Source organism: Leopardus geoffroyi, chromosome A2 (assembly GCF_018350155.1).
Source record: "Leopardus geoffroyi isolate Oge1 chromosome A2, O.geoffroyi_Oge1_pat1.0, whole genome shotgun sequence".
NCBI lineage: Eukaryota > Metazoa > Chordata > Mammalia > Carnivora > Felidae > Leopardus > Leopardus geoffroyi.
In genome coordinates this window covers 3,261,235-3,279,243 of record NC_059331.1, presented here as the reverse complement: position 1 = coordinate 3,279,243, position 18,009 = coordinate 3,261,235, and the positions used below count along the sequence as shown (strand labels likewise).

At 57.5% G+C, this 18,009-nt stretch overlaps 1 protein-coding gene and 1 long non-coding RNA gene across 2 annotated transcripts in view; one reads left to right on the top strand and one right to left on the bottom strand.

Annotated features, from left to right (window-relative positions):
* The first annotated feature begins 309 nt into the window (after positions 1-309).
* The window catches only part of SH3GL1 (SH3 domain containing GRB2 like 1, endophilin A2), a 31,029-nt gene continuing 13,329 nt past the window's right edge, over positions 310-18,009 (top strand). The window contains exon 1 of the mRNA XM_045491568.1: positions 310-555. Within this exon, the coding sequence (XP_045347524.1) occupies positions 511-555 (45 nt within the window). The 5' untranslated portion in view covers positions 310-510. The remainder of the gene's footprint in view (positions 556-18,009) is intronic.
* LOC123605133 lies at positions 4,653-7,056 on the bottom strand. The gene is made up of 2 exons (XR_006715591.1): positions 6,925-7,056; positions 4,653-6,751 (listed from the first exon to the last, which is right to left on the bottom strand). It is a non-coding gene; the product is annotated as an uncharacterized LOC123605133 (long non-coding RNA).

Genomic DNA, 18,009 nt, shown 5'->3' with positions numbered 1-18,009 from the left:
GGGGAGGGACTAACCGCGCGGAGAACTGGGTTAGCCGAGATTAGCAAACAAGTATCTGGAGATTTGTAAACCTTCAGCCTCCCAACCTCTCCGGAAGGATTTAAGCGCCTTTCCTTTAAACGTTAAGACTACCTCCGCGACCCCAGGGGTCGCTGCAGCCTCCACGGACTCTCTAGGCTCGCTCCTGTCTCCTCGCTGGCGGAGGCGGCCGCCACAGGGCAGGCGAAGTGCGCGTGCGTTCTCTGGCCGGCAGGGGGCGCGCGTGCGCAGTCGGGGCCCGGGGCGCGCGCAAGCCGGCACCGGAAGTGTGCGGTTGCCATGTAATATCCTGGCCGCGCGGGCGCGCGAGGGGCTGAGGCGGCGCTGGGGCGGGCGCGGAGCTGGCGAGAGGGCGGTGGAGGCGGCGCCGAGGGGGCCCGCTGAGGCGCGCGGGGTGTCGGCGGCGCCCGGGAGCTTGTCGCTTGCGCGGTCCCTCCGGTTCGGGCGGGAGCCCTCACGACGGAAGGCAGCATGTCGGTGGCGGGGCTGAAGAAGCAGTTCTACAAGGCGAGCCAGGTGAGCGGAGGCCGAGGCGGGGAGTGAGCCTCGGGCCCCGGGCTGCCCGGAGTCGGGGGTCAGACCAGGCCCGACCCCGACTCGGGAGGGGGCCGCGGGCACCGAGGGGGGCGACGTTGGCACGCGTCCCCCGCTCGGTGAGCAGAGCCCAGGAGGGACAGGGGCTGCGAGCGAGGTGACCCAGGCCCAGCCCGCCATGTGGGCTCCAGTCTCCTCGAGGAGGGTGGGCAGACCCCCAGGAGGGGCAGAAACGCACCCAGAGGTTGACCCGGGACTTGGACCCCTCTTCGCCTCCCCTCGTCTCCTCTGAAAGGTCAAGGAGGGAGGAAAGAAGGAAGGGGAAGAAACCCTCCTGAGGCTGTCGACACGGGACTCTTGCCAGAGAGCCCAGGGGCAGGGAAACTTTGCGTCTGGAGTGGTACTTAAAAACAAACAAACAAAACCCCCCTTTGATGGGCCCGGTACAAGGTTGTGCCAAAGGGTGGAATGGAAAGTCAGTTTCCCCCTCTGGTCCCTCCGGCGTCCAGTCCCGTTCCCCAGTGGCCAAGACGGTCAAGGACGATTCATGCCTCCCTCCGAAGACACGCTTATGCCTTTCCTTTAAACACACACACGCGTGGTGGTAACATAGTCTACAGAGTCCTGTGTGCTTTTCCTTCAGGGTCTTGGAGATGACATTAGAGCTGGAACTCTCCATCTCAAATGGTTCCCTGCCGTGGGGGCAGCCTGGCCCTCACCCACTTGCTACCAGAAGTACCCCCCGCCCATCCTGACAGCACAGATCTCTCCCTGTGCTACCAGATGCCCCCGGGAGAACTCCCCTCTTACCCCTACCCCAGGACTCCGGCCCTAGAATTTCTTTGGTCTCTTAATGGACTGATCTGAATAGCCAGTGACTATCTTTTTTTTTTATTAAAAAAAATTTTTTTTAATGTTTTTATTTATTTTTTTAACGTTTATTTATTTTTGAGACAGAGAGAGACAGAGCATGAACGGGGGAGGGGCAGAGAGAGAGGGAGACGCAGAATCCGAAACAGGCTCCAGGCTCTGAGCCGTCAGCCCAGAGCCCGACGCGGGGCTCGAACTCACGGACCGCGAGATCGTGACCCGAGCCGAAGTCGGCCGCTTAACCGACGGAGCCACCCAGGCGCCCCTGTTTTTATTTATTTTTGAAGGAGGGAGAGAGAGACAGTGCGCGTGAGCTAGGGGAGGGGCAGAGAGAGAGAGAGAGGGAGACACAGAATCCGAAGCAGGCTCCAGGCTCCCAGATGTCAGCACAGAGCCTGATGTGGGGCTTGAACCCTCGAACCGTGAGATCATGACCTGAGCCGAAGTCGGCCGCCCAACTGACAGAGCCACCCAGGCGCCCGTAGCCAGTGACTGTCTCTGGTCACAAGTGGGATTGGATTTGTAGGATAAATTCCCGGAGGTGGAATGCTGAACCCAGTCGTTTATGTGTGTTACCTGTGACCGATAAGGATAGGTTTTTTGGAACGGCCAGGCCCCACTGCTCATTAATCTGGTGAAAGCTGCAGAGCCAGTCTCCGGAAAGCTGGGCACATGGGAAATTCAGTTTATTAATCCAGATCCAAGAAGCCCCAGATTCCTTGAATCCCACTGGTTCCTCCATGCCAGGTTCAGAACCGTAGGTGTGGACTTTGTGTGGGTAGAATCCACAGAACGAGCGACCATCTTAGGGATTGTGTGGGCCCCGCTGGCCAACCAGGCTTTTCCCACAATTTGGAGAAGCCCAGTGGGAGGGAAGAGAAACGAGTCCACAGTCACACAGCTGGTACCTTTTGTCCCTTGATGGATAAAGTCATGACCGTAGTGTTCGGGGCAAACCCCAGATGATGGCTGACCCCTGGAGGAACAGAGACTGAATCCAGAGGGGTTCTAGGATTATTGCTGAGGGTACAGCCCTTTGCCCCAGCAGGATGGAATTAAGTGACCCGGCCCTGGGTTAGACCCTGCCCAACGGGCGCCAGACCCCCAGGGCTTGACCGGAGCACCTGGGAATGGCTGCCTGCTGCCTGGACCTTGATGTAGTCCCTCCTGCAGGAGAAACCCTCTCCTCCCAACCCCCAGCTATCAGGGCCCATGCTGGTGGCCCGGACTGTCCCAAGCAGACACACTGTGCCAGAGGAGCTAGCTAGGCCGCTCAGACCGGCCACCAGGGCTCCTTCTCTCGGGGGGAAGCAGGTGGCCCGCATTCAGATCTGTGAGAAGCGTGTCGAAACCTGGAAAGCGCGGTGTGGATCAACTTGTGATCTCACCCTTCCGTGAGGCCCGTCCCCAAAGAATTGCGATGGCCACGTCCTACTCTGGGAGCGGTTGTCTTGGCCTCCTGATCCCTCTCTGCTGAGTCGTGCTCTCAAGAATCGTGCTGGCTGCACTCCATTCCCGTCTGCAATAGTTTCCACAGTCCCCCAGCATCTCTTGTTTATCAGGACAAGTCCAGCGTCTCCCTGTGGGCTTCTTGTCTGCGCTCAGTGACCCCCCTCTCATCCCCTTGTCCTCAGAAGAGGGTCAGCTGTTGAAGAGGGTGTTCTGGACAATGGTATGAGGAGGCAGCTGATGTCTCTTGAGCTCTCACGGCGTGAGCAGGCGATGCTGCTTCCAGCCGGCCAGTCTCAATCTGGCCTAAGCGTCAATGCACTCCCCTTTTACACAAAAAGACTTGGGGACATTTACCTCTACTCTCCAGGAGACATTGGCAGTATCTGGAGACATTTTTGGTTGTCACAACTTGGGTTCCTATTAGTATCTAGTGGGTGGAGGCTCGGGGTGCCGCTCAACACCCCGTAACGCACTGGGCAGCCTCCACCCCCAAGAATTATCTGGGCCCAGACGTCCTTAGTGCTGAGATTGAGAAACTCTGCTTCAAGATTTGAGAAGAGTGAGAATAATTACACCAAAACAAACAAACAAAAACAATACAACAACAACAAAATCTCTCCTGGGCCATTCTTGTGATAGCTACCTGCTTTGCTTAGTTTTCAAAACACAGATAACCGCATATACCCAGAGAGACAGGCATGTAAAACTCAGCATCCAGATCCCACGTTGTCAGACCCCCAGAGTGTCTTTTGGCACCTGGTATTTTTAAGAAGGTAGAAGCTTGCATCGTTGCTTCTCAGCTGGGGTGACTAACCCTGCCCCCCTTCCCTCTGCCCCCCACCCCCATGCACCCGCTTAGGGACATTTGGCAATGTCAGAGACGGTTTTTGGTCGTCACTGCTTGGGGAGAGGGTGCTGCTGGCATCGAGTGGGTAGGGGCCGGGGATGGTTGCTAAACACCTCACGGTACACAGCCAGCCTTCCCCACAACAAAGAATTATCCGGCCCCAAATGTGAGGAGCGCTGAGGTTGAGAAACGGTGCTTTGAAACAGGCTCTTCGTGGCAGAGGCTTGTAACAGTGTTGTTTCTAAATTGAGAACTAGAAGCCAGGTGGATGTGGGAGAGCCAGGGGCAATGGAGAGGCTTGGTTCCTAGTTGACGCTGTGATATTGATTAAAAGTTTCTGATCTCACTGCCAATACTGGTAACAAACCAGTTGTTAGTATCTGGCAATATCCCGGCAAAGTCCGTGCCAGTTCACCTCTGGTGACAACGTTCAAGTCTCGCATAAGGTTGGTTTGGACTTGAATGGGAAGTTCGTGAGCTTTTCTTGTTGCAAACTGGCCACCGCTGGGCTGAGGCACGGTGAAGGGATCTGTAGAGGAAAATGCTGGAAGGAACAGGCATCCGTCTGAGGCCTCAGTCCTACCACCCATCTGGTACTTATGTACATGTAGAACTGGGGGTGATGCTTTAGTCTGAATATTTCTGGGGACCTAAGGAGGGTAAGGAGACCCCACTAACAAGATCCAGACTTGGAAGTTCATTTCTCATTGTAAATGACATTAATTTCCAGACCTAAACTGCTAACCGCTTTCTGATAATTCTTGTGGCTGGGCCAGATTTGAGAGTGTAACTAGGGATAGAGTTGGCAGCCGCCTGGAATGCTGGCTTGACTTTTTTTTTCTTTTCTCTCTTTCTCTCTCCTTTTTTTTTTTTTTTTTTTTTTGGCCTGAAAGGAGGGAGAGAGTTTGCACTGAAAGATTGGTTGTGCGAGAGCTAAGAGGAAAATTCATGACTGCCATATCCCAGAGCTTTGAAGTTCATTGGATGCTTGCTAGGCCCTGGGTTTGTGCCTAGGAGGAAAGATCAGACTTCCTTTGAGAGGCATGAGGTGGGGAAAGGGCCGGGGCACCCAGGACCCCAACCTTTAGAGTAATTAGTATCAGGGAGATGTGGCTGGTGTTTGGAACGTCCCCAGATCCTGCCTGCTCTGACCTATTTTTTAAACCTTATTGTGTGGAATCCCACTTGATTTCCTAGCAAAGGGTTTAGCCTCTTAAGTAATAAACATGCAGTGATCTTAGATGCAAAAAATCTGGACCGTGGAGCTCCCTCATCAGCGGGACTTAAAGCACGGAACCTGTGTGCTGAGCACAACAGGCAAAGTGGGGTCCCTGCCCCAGGCCCTTGAGCTCAGCAGCTGCAGGCTAACTGCCGGAAGACCCTCTGCCTTGGGGCAGCACACACGGGGATGGCTTTGGTTGTTACTGTGTCCACGTGAGATGGGATCTGGATTAAGTCCAACTTTGCCGGAAGCAACTCTGCTGACTCCCCTTGTAAGAAGACCTTTGAACTAGCGGCATCCCTGTGGGACCCTGGACCGAGATGTTCCCGTCCCGCTCCACTGGTGGACAGACCAGCCTGCTCTTTCCACTCGGCTTTGGGCCGCCAGCTTGCTGGATGGGTAGAGTAACCAGCCTGGTGTTTTAGGCCTGGACTGGGGAGCTACAGAACAGGTGTGAGACTGCCCTCCCCCAAAGGAACCTGGGACCTCCTTAAACCCCACCGCTTCCCAGGCCTGTCCGTGAAGCTGGGGGAACCTGACCACCTTCACAGGACCCTGTTCGCCGTCACGGAGGCTCTCTGTAACCAGGCAGCATCCTGCGTATTGTCGTTAACAAACCAGGACCTCTCAAGCGGGCATCGTGTTCTGCTTCTGCTCCCCGTGCCCGCCGAGCGTGAGGTGGCAAGTTCACCTCTGACTCAGAACCCTGTGTTGATTAAAGACCAGTCAGCGTGCCTGGGCGCTCTTCTCCCTACTTAGCTGGCTCTGTGTGAAGGCAGAGCCATGGGACACTTAATTATAGTCCACATGCCTCTGAATAATAGCATGTGAGGTGAGGAGTTTCGTAGCAGCTCCCTGCTCAGTTTCAGAAACTGGGGGCTGTCACATTTCTGAGACCCCAGAACTTAGCGAGGGAACCGAGGAGCCAGTGCTGTTTACCCCTCAACCCATCCCCCCAGCTTTCCCTTTGTGGAGCCCCCATCTGAGCGCTAGTTCGTACGGATGGTTCTGAGTTCAGCGGTTCACCCCTCAGGTGCCCGTATGCACATCTGCTCGAGTTTTTCCTCCGAGGAAACACCGGTTGTGACCAGGCCTACTCAGGCCTGCCCTTTGCCTCTGGCATGCGTCCCAGGGCCTTTGACCCAAGGACATGGGCCGGTTAGCAGTGCTCTGGCCTGTCTCAGCCCTTCCCCTCTTCTGTTGTTGCCAATATTTTGAAACTGATCCAATCTGGGGAAACTCGGCTTTTATTTATTTATTAGAGCGAGAACAAGCGGGGGGGGGGGGGGGGGGGGCAGAGAGCAAGAGAATCCCAAGCAGGCTCTGAGCTGTCAGCCCAGAGCCTGGCGCTGGGCTCGATCCCGTGAACCGTGAGATCACGACCTGAGCCGAAATCAAGAGTCAGACGCTTAACTCCCTGAGCCCCCCACCAGGCACCCCAAAACTTAGTTTTTAGTTTGGCCCCGTGGCCCACTTCTTTCATGGGATTTCGGAAGCAAGTGTGTTGCACGTTCTGGCTCTGTGGCAAGTGGGAGCCAGGGGGTTGGCGGGAGGAAAGTAGTCTTGTTTCTTATTTCAAAGGTGAAATTTGTAAAATTTGTAAGCTGTAGGGAAAGTGTGATGCTGAAGTTTTCGAGCCACAGACCTTCTCTGCCCCGGAGGTTGGGAGCTGTGCAGGCCGGCTGAGGCGTCTTTACCCTCGAACTCCAACCCTAACGGCGTTTCCTGGCTGGCGAAGTGTGAGGGGCAGCTTCTTCTGGTGCTCTTTCAAGGCTGCCCCTGGCAAGCTGGGTGGAGAAGTGTGTCAGACTGGCAGCAGCTGGTTTCTGTCTTCTCTCCTTGCTCTCTCCTCTCCCTCCCCCCTTCCTCCCTCCCTCCCTCGCCTGGTCCCTGCCCTACCCCCGTCCGCCCCGCCCCCGCCCCAAGCTTTCGCAGGCTGGATTGGGTGGCCACTTCTCACTTCTCAGGAGCGCTGCAGTTTGGGTACATTTCCGCTCATTTCCTGTTAGGCAGTAACCAGGGTTCCAGAACGCAGGATCCCAGAGGACAGCTCCACCTTCCTTTTCCGCTCAGCTCCTAGAAAAAACCTGCTGACTGGGCCCTGAGAGTGGGGTCACGCGGAGACTCCCAACCACAGCAGGAAAATAGATGTGTGATTTCCTCCGAAGGACCTGACTCAGCATCGGGTCGCTGGCCAGCTGCTCAGAGTTCCACACCTGGGGATCGAGCACCTCCAGTGGCCTCACATACCCCGTGTCTGAGACCGCCAACCCCGTGGCCACTGTCCCCACAGGGCTCACAGTCGTAGGGAGTGCTGTCCAGCCAGACGATGTGACGTGTCCACCGAGGGTCACAGAGGCTGTGGGTAGTTCTCCCACACCCGGCAGCCCTCCCTGCCCTTGGCCTGGTGAACCTTAGTTCCCCTCCCATGTGTCCCTTCAACCTTCCCACAGCATCTCCCCAGCCCCCCCGGCAGTCAGAGCCCCTGTTCCTGTTTCTCAGACTCCTGCGTAGTTGCCTTCCCAGCCAAGGCCTGGGATTGACGTCTTTGTCACTGGATCCTAAGTCTTTGCAGGTAGCGCCCCGTGTAGTTCTGCCGTTGCCACGTGCCCAGTTGAGCCCAGCCCCTGGCCTGTCCCGGACACTCAGTGTTGTATCGGATGGACGGACAGACGGATGTTTGCGCACACTAGTGAGCAAATGGTTGCGTCACGGGTTGTGGGTGCAGATGCCGGAGCTTTGGTGTCAGCACGCCTAGAGGAAGCAGAGCCTGGGACAGGCGGGAAATGTGAACATCCCCAGCTGGCCTGGCATTCAGGGCCTCCTGGAGCCCTGCCTGGTCCTGGTTTTAAGTCCCACCCCTTCCCTTTGTGGGTGGCACACTCCAGTCCGACCGGTGTGTCTGCCCAGCCGGCTACCTTGTACTGCCTTGTACCTTACCTTCCCCACCCCAGCCCGGTCTCCCTGTCCACTTCCTGTTTGTGTCTTTATGCTTGCCATCTCCTGCGGCCACCCGCTGGAAAGACTTGTCCGTGCTCTGAGCATCCGGCCCGCTGGTCTCCACCCACGTGCCACACGCCAAACACATCCTCACACCAGAGTGTGCTTTTCTTCTCATCAGACCCGAGCTCCTGAGGGAGCAGGGCTTGCCTGGGCCATGGCTTGCTGGCCAAGTTGTCGGAAATGGTGGGCTTCTGAGAGCGGGAGTGGGGCAGGACAGTGACAGGGACGTGGCTGCTGCTGTGTCCCTGGGGGCAGCTCCTGCTCAGGTCCAGGCAGACCTCCAGGCGAGCAGAGTGGCTGACAAGCCTCCATCAGGAACAGGTCCAACTGGTTTAAAAATAATTCAAAGCTCAGAGACTGCCCCCTTGGCTTTAGATTGGCACGACAGAATGTGCACGATTCAGTCGCTACTCCCCAGGAGTTCCCAAGCATCACCTTGGCCCATAATTAACATCTTTGCCAGTGTCCCCCACCCAGCCCTACTTTTTCGAAAGTGCAACAAATGATGAACTTTCTGTCATTTTGGGCCTTAGCCCCGGGATTGAGCAACGACCCACATTCTTAGGAAGCCCCTTGGGAAGGAAACTGGTAACTTCCTGCTCCTTTTTACCCCCAAGGACCCAAAGCTCCTCCTGGTCCCCTCCGCCCGCTCGCCTTCCCCGCTTGAGGCCCCATGGCTGCCTGAAGGCAAACGGGCAGGCATCCATCAGCCCGAAGGCCTCACCCCATCAGAGCCCGGGCTTTGTGGAGGCAGCCGCGCAGCGCTGGCCCTTCAAGGCCAGTCTTTGTGGTTCAGAAGAGGGCCGCTGAGGGGCTGGGGGTGGATTTCTCCATCGCTTAACCTCACCTGCCCGGCCTAGGGTTCACCTTTCCCTCCTGGGAGCTCAGGAGCCCTTGCTGTGGTTAGTCTCTTGCTTCTTGCTGCCCTGCGCAGGGCGGCCTTTTGCCCATCTTCGAGGGGTTTAGGACTCGCTGTGGCTCCCCACTGACTGCCAAGCTGGCCTCTGGGTCAGGGCCCCCAAACGCATGCAAGTGAGGCCCCCCACAGAGGCGGGCCGCAAAGTCCTGGACGTCAAGATCCAGGTGTCTGTCTCCTCCAGCTGTGGCATGGAACATCGTCGCAGCGGAGAAGCGTGAGGCGGTCGTCCCAGGCTCCCAGCCGGGCGTTCTCTCCCTGCCTCCCACAGCAGGCCCCGGCTCTGTCCCAGAGCACGGCTTCAGCTCAGGGCGGCCGGGAGGCACTGGCAGCCCCTGCTGCTCGGTGGGACCTCTCCGCCACCTGGGGATGAGCAGGCGTGGGAGTCTTAAGTGGAAGCTGCGGGCCGGAGGGGTGTCTGGGACTCAGGAGGGCGCGGAGATGGTCCTTTTGCCCGGTTGCCTCCGCCGTGCCCCTGGAGTCCAGGAGTCGGCTCGGCTTTCCAGCAGAGCCCGCGGGGTTGACCTCTGGGAGTTTCCCCTCGGTGGCTCACGGCTCACGCTCACCGGGCCCGGAGCCAGCCGCCGCTGGGGTGTTGCGGAGGGACGCCCCTTCTCCGGCGCCTCGCTGAGTTGTTGCTGTTGTGATCAGTATTTATGACTTTTCGCTGATCGCATCGTTGCGTTCTATTGACGTGGTCACGTGAACGTGCTCTGCGTCACGATACGTCACGTCGTGTTCCGTCAGTAGCCGTTATCTAGCTAACGTTAAGTTATGTGCTTAGGCGTGAAGTTATGCGCAACGCGCATCTTACGTTGTGTCCCTGCTATTGCTGCCGGACCGTGAAGTGTTCCAAGCATAGAAATAGAGATGAGGAAGGACCGCAAGAGCCAAGTGCCCACAAGAGCTTCATGCAACACGAATACAGCCACAGTCAAAGCCCCCTCCCTCGTTTGCACCTTCATTGCACAGAAGTAACGCCAAAAGTGCGCAGGATTGTTTTTGCGAGTTCACCCCTCCTCCAAGTGGCGTGAGGTGCTCGTGTCGCTCAGCACTCTGGGCGTGTCCCCTTCACGTGTGTCCCCAGACACATGTAACTCTAGGTTCACTGCTCAGCCGGCTGGCTTTCCTCGCTATGACGGTGCCACGGTGCACTTATCCGGCCCCTGCCAGTGGGCATTTAGGGCTTTGCACGCTTTTGTTCTTTCGGACCGTGTGGCGGTGAGCTCTCTCGCAGGTGTCCCCTCCGGCACGTGCGTCAGTTTTTCCGGACTTATACCTCGTTTAATGAAGCCATATAGGTTTTCAGCGGTACCAGCCTGGAAAACGAAACAAAACAAAACCCGTATTCAGTTTGCATGACCCAAAGTCCTGAGCCCAAAGCTGGCGGGAGTCACGTGTCTGAACACTCACAACGGTGATGTTTCAGGCGATGTTTCAAGTGTGCTGCCCAGGGAGCTCAGCGGGGGGCACGGAGGCTCCGAGGCACAGGCTAAGCTGGGGGTCGTCCAGGGGGAGGGCGAACCGTGGGTAAACCCAGGGTAAACCCAGGGAGGCAGCCCGCACCCAGAGCCCTGCATCTGCCCTGTGTCCTCCTCACAGAATTAATCTGGTCCTCGGCCTGTCACCTCCTCAATAGCTGTGTCCTCAGTCCTGTTCTCCACAGCGAGGCTGAGTTCGCAGAAAGCGCCTGGCATCCGGTCTTGCCACACAGGGCCACTTGGGCTGGTGCATCCAGTCAGAGCTCACCTGCCCGCTAGTATGTGTCTGTACGTGGGCGCTTTGCAGTCGTTCGATTCCCAGCTGTGCCTTCTGGTTTCGGCTCCAGCTGTTAACCAGCGTCCTGAGGCAGTATGTTTAGTGTGACTTTTTTTTTTTTTTTTTTTGCATTGTTGTGCTTTTTGTGGATGATTTCACTGTTTGAAATGGCCCCACGCGCAGAACTGTGGTGCTGGCTGGTGGTGCTAAGTGCAGGAAGGCTGCGCTGTGCCTTACGGAGGAAACCTGTGTGCGCCATGAGCTTCCTTCGGGACGGGGTTACCGCGCTGATGGCCGAGTTCATCGTTGACGAGTCAATAGCGTGTATGAACTATGGTGTCTTTAAACAGAAACGCACGTGATGCAAGGTGATGTATTGATCGGCCGCGACTAGAGGCTCACAGAAACCTAACCCCAATATCTCTCCCAGGAGCAGTGGCTCCACGTTCAGCAGTTCAGTGTTTGCAGGGACTCTCTAGAACAGAACTGCTATGAATGAGTGGCGAGAACCGCCTGCAGTTCCCGTGGCAGGCAGGGTGACTCAGGGTGACCCCAAGGGTGTCCCCACCCCACAGAGCCTGCGTGCGTGCTGCCTTGGCCAAGAGCCCTTGCTGGTGGGATCCACAGCATGGAGCTGGAGATACAGAGACGACTCGGAGTTAACCGGGTGGGCCCCGTCTGCTGATCAGGGCTCCTTAAACGCAGGCTCCTGTCCCCTCTGGGGTGAGAGAGAAATGTGACTGCAGAACAGAGGACCAGGGAGAATGGAGCATGGCACGTCGGCTCCACAGCCTTTGGGGACAGGACAGGCCACAGCCAGGGAACTCAAGCTGCCTCTAGAAGCCAGGAGAGGCGTGGAAACCCCCAGAGCTGCAGGCACCTTGGTCTCGAGCCTCGTGAGGTCCACGTCGGATTTCTGACCTCTTTAAGATTTTTGTGTTGTTTCAGCGTCCGGTCGTTTAACGTGTTGTATTGTTTAGGAAACTTGTGTTGTTTTGTCACTGAGGTTACAGTAATTTGTTGTGGCAGCCAGAGGGAATGCAGACAGGTCCCCCCCGTCTTAAAGCCTTGTCCAGAGACAGGTTTTCGGCTCAGTCTTTAAGGGGTGGGTGTGTGCACACACGCACGTGTGTGTTTTCTCCTCCGTTAGCTCTCGCCTCCAACCTGATGGCCAGACTCCACCAGAAAATAGGACTGGTGCACTTGGCCGAGTCCACTTAGGGGTCACTGTGCTAAGAACAGTTCCTCCAAGAGCCGCTTCAACTGAAGTGCTCTTTGGAGCAAATCGGAAGCTCTGCAGTGGTCACTCCCTGGTTCCTGGATCCCCCACCTTGGTGACTTAAGAGCTGCTGAATTCGTAGACCATCCCCCGTCACCGTTGTTTAATGTGCATTTGAAAACTGGCTCTGTGCTCAGGCTTTATGCAAAAACCACCGTGTCAGCCTCGGGGTGCCGTGCACAGGAAGCATCTCAGTAGGGTCTCCATCTCCCGGGGCTCCTGCCAGGTGTGTAGAAGGAGGCTGGCAGCTCTCGAGTCCACTGGCACCTTTCTTCCCATTGTGAAGCCTGGAAGCTCACACCAGACACCCTTTGCTTAACGACCCCTCACATCTTGAGAAGGGGCACTTCAGAACCCCGTCCTGCTGTTTCCGTGCCAGCCCTCAGCTCCTCTGCCCTCGGCACTGGTTCAGGTCCCCGTGTCCCCTTGTCTCTGCCTTTACTCACTCCATGTCCCTTTCACCTTTCTGCACCCAACCCATCCTTCAAAGTCCAGTTCAGGGCCATCTCCTTCATGAACCCTGCCTGGTTCTCTCCCCACAAGGAGGAAGTGGCCTCTCCCTATCCCTTGGCATAGATCCCTTCTATCATCATTCTTTTTGGTGTGGTTATATTACTCATTTTCCCCCTCTACTACATCTGGCACATCTAACGATTATGTGTTGAATGAATTGGGCAACTTTCTCAAAAGGAGGAATCCGGGTTTGTAACTTTGACCCCGGTTGTCCATCCCCATCCCGACAGAGCAGATCAGCTCAGGGTAGGAGTCTGCAGGGTGACTGAGTGATTGAAATAGGGCTGATACAGTAACCCAGGGTCCTATGACAGGAGACTGAAGGGAGGCACCAGGGACGATTCCCGAGGTGATGACCCTGGGCGCTGGCTTTGCGTCTGGACGTGGGAAGGAGAAAGGAAAAGAGGACACACGCAGCTAGAGTGAGGCCCCAGCGTTGGAGCCTCAGGGCCACTGGCCTGCCCTGTTGGGTTCTTACCCCTCACCCGGGAGCCCAGACACAGTCTGTGGAGTCGGTCCTTGCGGGGAAGCGGAGGCAGCCCCGGGTGCTGGGAGATGGCCCTGGCTGCTAGACCCGCGTCACGAGGCGGAGAGGGATTTGAGCACTCTTACGGCTCCGAGCTTAAGAAGCGGCAACGCCAGACGTGTATCGCATGGGTGACAACAGAGAAGGCAGGCCGGGGGAAAAGACCACCAGACTGGGAGCACGGGCTTGCTTTTCTCCTGCAAAAAATAGAAACAGCCTCATTGAAGAGTACCTTGAGTCAGAATTGCACTGCCGTCTTGGCCAATGCAGCACGACCCTGACCCCACGTCGTGGGGGTGAAACTCCGTTCCCTGAGTGGAAGTGCGTCCTGGATGCGCACAGCAGCGCCATCCGGGAGGACGGGGAGGACGGGGATCTCGGCTGGGGGCGCTGGGGCAGGAATCCCATTAGCCCGGATGGAGGGTAGAAATCCACTTGGGGGTGGTGAGGGCCGGCCGGCAGGCGGGCTTGGTTGGCTGGGTGAGAGCGGGAAGAAGAGGGCGGGCTGGAGACTGGTGGAGCAGTTGTGTGCCAGGGGCGCCTCTCCACTGGGGGTTTCCCACCCATTCCTTCCAGCTCGGTGCCCCGCCCACCCTGCCCCACAGGTGGGGCTTCGGGATCGGGTACAGCCCATCAGCGGTGTGGTTGGTGCTGTGAGATTTCTTGGAGTCGAGGTTCCGTCACTGTCCCCTCGGGTGGGGCTTCTGTGGCAGAGGAAGAGCTGGCAGGTCGGCCTGCTGTGGACGTGGTTTTTATCCCTGCCTGGGTGTGTGGGAAGCCATGGGTCCCTCCTAGGAGGGCTCCCCAGAAGGCCTTTCACCCCAGGAACGTGGACTCGTTACTGCCCCTGTCATGTGGGCCCCTCGGCAGATCCTGTTTCTGGGCCTTGTCGGAGTCGTGGAGCCCTGCACACGGCTGCTGCCTGCACACAGCCTTCCTGGCCGCCTTTCCTTGGGTCTTGTGCCCCGCAGCGGGCAGCAGGCGTGCGTGTGTCGGGTGGTCTGTGGTTTGTTTTTTTTTTTAATTTTTTTTTTTTCAACGTTTATTTATTTTTGGGACAGACAGAGACAGAGCATGAACGGGGGAGGGGCAGAGAGAGAGAGACACAGAATCGGAAACAGGCTCCAGGCTCTGAGCCATCAGCCCAGAGCCCAACGCGGGGCTCAAACTCGCAGACCGCGAGATCGTGACCTGGCTGAAGTCGGACGCTTAACCGACTGCGCCACCCAGGCGCCCCTGGTCTGTGGTTTTTAAAGCACGTTCACACCTGAGTCCCACAGCACGTCGCCCCCACCTCCCGTGGTACAGGTGAGGAAACTGAGGCTCAGAAGGGGCTGCCTCTTGCATAGAGTCATGGGGCCTAGAGTGCCCTCCCAGGAGCTCCCGGAGGGCGGGCTGTGCGTGCTAACGGTATCTATTATCTCAATGGATATTGGTTGTCCCGGTACCTAATGGGAGCCAGGCCCCTGCCACCCTCCCAGCTCCTCACGGGAGGCACACTGCCCACTGGAAGTTGGTGTTCGGGAGTGGGGAGGGGGGCGAGGCTGTCCCAGGTGGCATTGCTGGAGTGAAGATGAGCCCTGAGGGAGGAGAAGGGGCCCCTGAGAACGGCTCGTCTCCGTCTGTGGCCTGCAGCACGGTCCCCGGGTGCTCGCCCACTGCCGGGGCACGAATGGTGACAGCGAGTGTGTGTGTGTGTGCACGTGTGCATGTGCGAGGCCTGACCGCGCATCCTGAGAAAGGACAGGTCTGCCTGCTCCGTTCACTAGAAGGATGGGTGGCAGCTGGGGGCCCAGGAGCAGTTTGCTCCGGTGACCGCCAGAACTGCCGGCCTAACCCCGGCCGCTCCCTTCTCCGCGGCCCTGCTGGTCTGTGCTGTGGTGACTGCACCGTGATTCCGAGACTCCTCCCAGCTTTGAGTTCTCAAGACTGACTTTGCAGTTGAGAAGGGCGAGTGCCCCTGGACAAATGGGGGGTGTGTAGGGAGAGGAGTGGTCGGGCAGGGTCATGGCCATAAACACACAGCAGGGGTTGGTCTCCCGGGCTGAGAGCTGCTGATGGCTTCACCTCTCCCTGCTTGCCACGTGCTGTCCTGGGATCAGCACCTGCCCAGGTGCTTTTGTAGCCACGCTGGAAGAAACCGGTCTTGGGGACCGTGGGCCACCGTGGCCGTGAGTCACCTGTTAGCCAAGCCTGTTGTCACCGCCCTGATATGACAGGCGAGCAGTAGAGCCAGGTGAGGGTACATTCCTCAGCACGCACTCAGGGCCTCCGCCTGGAGCTGTGTCAAGGAGCTGCGCCCTCACAGCGGCCCTCGGCATCCCGAGCGTGTGTGGGCCCGGTCCCACACAGCTCCAACCTGGTGTGTTTCTGTTTGGTCTTTAGAGGCTATTTGCCTGCCAGCCTTCCTTTCCTGTGTCCTGTGCTCCCAAACCACAGACTTGTGGCTCTCACGCGGGTTCCTGTCGATAAGAAACCATTGCCATTCCGGGAGTGGGGTCCTCTGGATGCGAACCAGCCCGGGCCTGGCTTGCTCAGATTTTTTTCTTTGCAAATTTTCCCGAACCTTTGCTCTCTGGTGAGGGAGCCAGCTGTGGGCAGACCTGGGGTGGAGAGCAGGGAGCTGGGCTGGCAGCCTCCAGCCAGAGTGCCAGCCTGGCCTGAATTGCCCACAAGCAGACACCAAGGGGAAGTTGGGGATACGGACAGGTGCTGCCGTCTGCTAGCTCCTGAGTCTGCTGCCACTGCGGAGCGGTGTGTGAGGTCGTGTCAGTTAGGTGCTTCCTGGTTCAAGCGTGGGCACAACAGTGATGGGGTTGCTCACTTCAAGTTCACAGTCCGGCGGGCGGAGGGCCATAAAGAGATGGGAATGAGGCGGTGCCGTCACCGAACAGAAGACGCAGCTTGAGTGAACCTGGTCCAAGGTGATGTCTGAAGGGGGTGGGGGCTTGAGAAAAGAAGTGCCAGTAGTGTGATGGGACAGGTGGCCAGGGGCCACATCGCTCCTGCCTAGATAAGGAGGCAGGTGATGGAGAACCAGGAGGGCTTCCTGGAAGAGGTGGCTTCTCATTAGTTAGGCTTTTAAAAATGGAAGGGGTCTTAGAGACAGGAGCGATGGCCTCTGTGTTCCAGGAGGCAGGGGCGCTGGGCTTTAGATCGATTCATCGGTCACCTTAGCTCGTCGTAGTTGGAGTACTCACGGCCCCTCATTGAGACTTGTGCCCGGGTGCCTAGCCCCTTGTGTGGTAAGCTGTGCTCCGGTGTTTGATACTGACCTTGTGTCTGTGCCTTCCAAGCAGGATTTCCAAACTTCATCTCCTATCTCTTCCTGAAGAGTTAGTCTTAAAGAGGAGTTCGTGGAACACCCTTGTTGTCTCTGCACACGCAGAGCAGACTTCTGCTTCGCCACCCTGACTGTGGGCCGGCAGCTGGCGGCCACCGCACGGCACCCGCTGAGCGACGCGGGGCTGGCGCCGCCCGGCCAGGCGGGACTCGGGGGACTTATTACATTTGTTTGTGGACTGGGTGTTTCTTTTTTATAAGTTTTCGTCTGAAACTGACTTTCCCAGTTGTGTGACCCACAGCCCTCCTGCCTCACCCCCAAGATGAGACGATAAAACGCACAAGGCTGATATATATCCAGGCATTTTAGCCCTGTCACGAATCCCATGTGTGGCCTTTTCCAAGGAGATGAGCGTCAGACAATTGCTGGCATCTTGGTAGTTGGTAAAAACTGTCTGTATGGTCAGGAATGCCGGCTGGGATCAGGCCCAGCTCAGAGTCCCCCCGTCGGCGGGCCTAGTTCGTTCCACCTGTCCTGGGAGGAGGCAGAGGGAGCTCACAGCCTGAGCCCCCACCCCAGTCTTCTGGTCCCTCTGCCGGGCCTGTGGCTTTGCTTCTCCCTTGCCCAGGGTGTGTTCTGGGCAGAGCCGCAGTCAGCAGGTGGGGGCGAGGGAGTCCTATCCAGTTCTTCCCAGGTTAGCAACACCGTGCCACGGGAAGGGTTCTGCATGAGGGAGGCTGGTGGACCTCCCGAAGAGCTCCAGTCTGGTGCACCCCTGGTATTTGTACAGGGCTCTTTAGCGTTTTGGGAGCTTTGGCCTCGTGTCAGCCCTGAGCCATGGGTATTGTGTCAAGTTCCAGAAGGCTCAGGACAGAGCCGGCCCTTGAATTCAGGTCCCCTGCCTCTGGGCCAGCATAGGTAACTTGGGTCCTTGGCCTGGCATCCAGGAGCAGGTAAGGTCCTCCCGACCACCCGATTGCAGGGGCCTAAGATCGGCCCCACACTTGCTGGTGGGAGGGCTGGGGTTTGCAGCCCACCCCAAGTGCCGACCTCAGTCCCCAGCAGACCAGTGCTCGTTATTAATCAGCTCCCTTGCACCCAGGGCCCTGGCACCCAGCCTCCGAAAATAAGGAAATGGGCGCCTGGGTTGCTCAGGTGGTTGAGGATCCAACTTTGGCTCAGGTCATGATCTCACGGTTTGTGGGTTCGAACCCCGCGTGGAGCTCTGCCCTGGTGGTATGGAGCCTGCTTGGGATTCTCTCCCACTTGCTCTGCCCCTCCCCGACTTGTGTTCTCTCTCTTAAAATAAATAAATAAACTTAAAAAGAAAGGAAGGGAGGGAGGGAGGGAGGGAGGGAAAAGAAAATGAGGAAACAAGCCAGACAAGTGCAGGGGCAGCCTCCGGAGACGGGTGATTTTAACACTTTTGGGGCTCAGTTACCCCTTCCGCCCGGCTTGGTCTCACAGTGTGCACCACACTGCCTGGCCCTGAGCAAGGCACCTCGCCTCCTGGGCCTTAGTTGTCCTGTTTATGAGGTGAAGGTAGTTGCTCAGAGGCTGCAGCTGGGCCGGGTGGTTGCTAGAGGTCTCAGGTGGCTCTTTCCGTTCCTTTTGGGGTCTCAAGGATGACAGAAGGACCACGGAACATCATCATTTGTGCTGTGTGACTCTTTCTCAGCTCCTGCTGTCTGTCCTGCCTTCCTCTGCAAGCCATGAGTGTTTCAGCTGGAAGCCAGCTTTCCCCAGCACCCAGCAGGGCCACTTCCT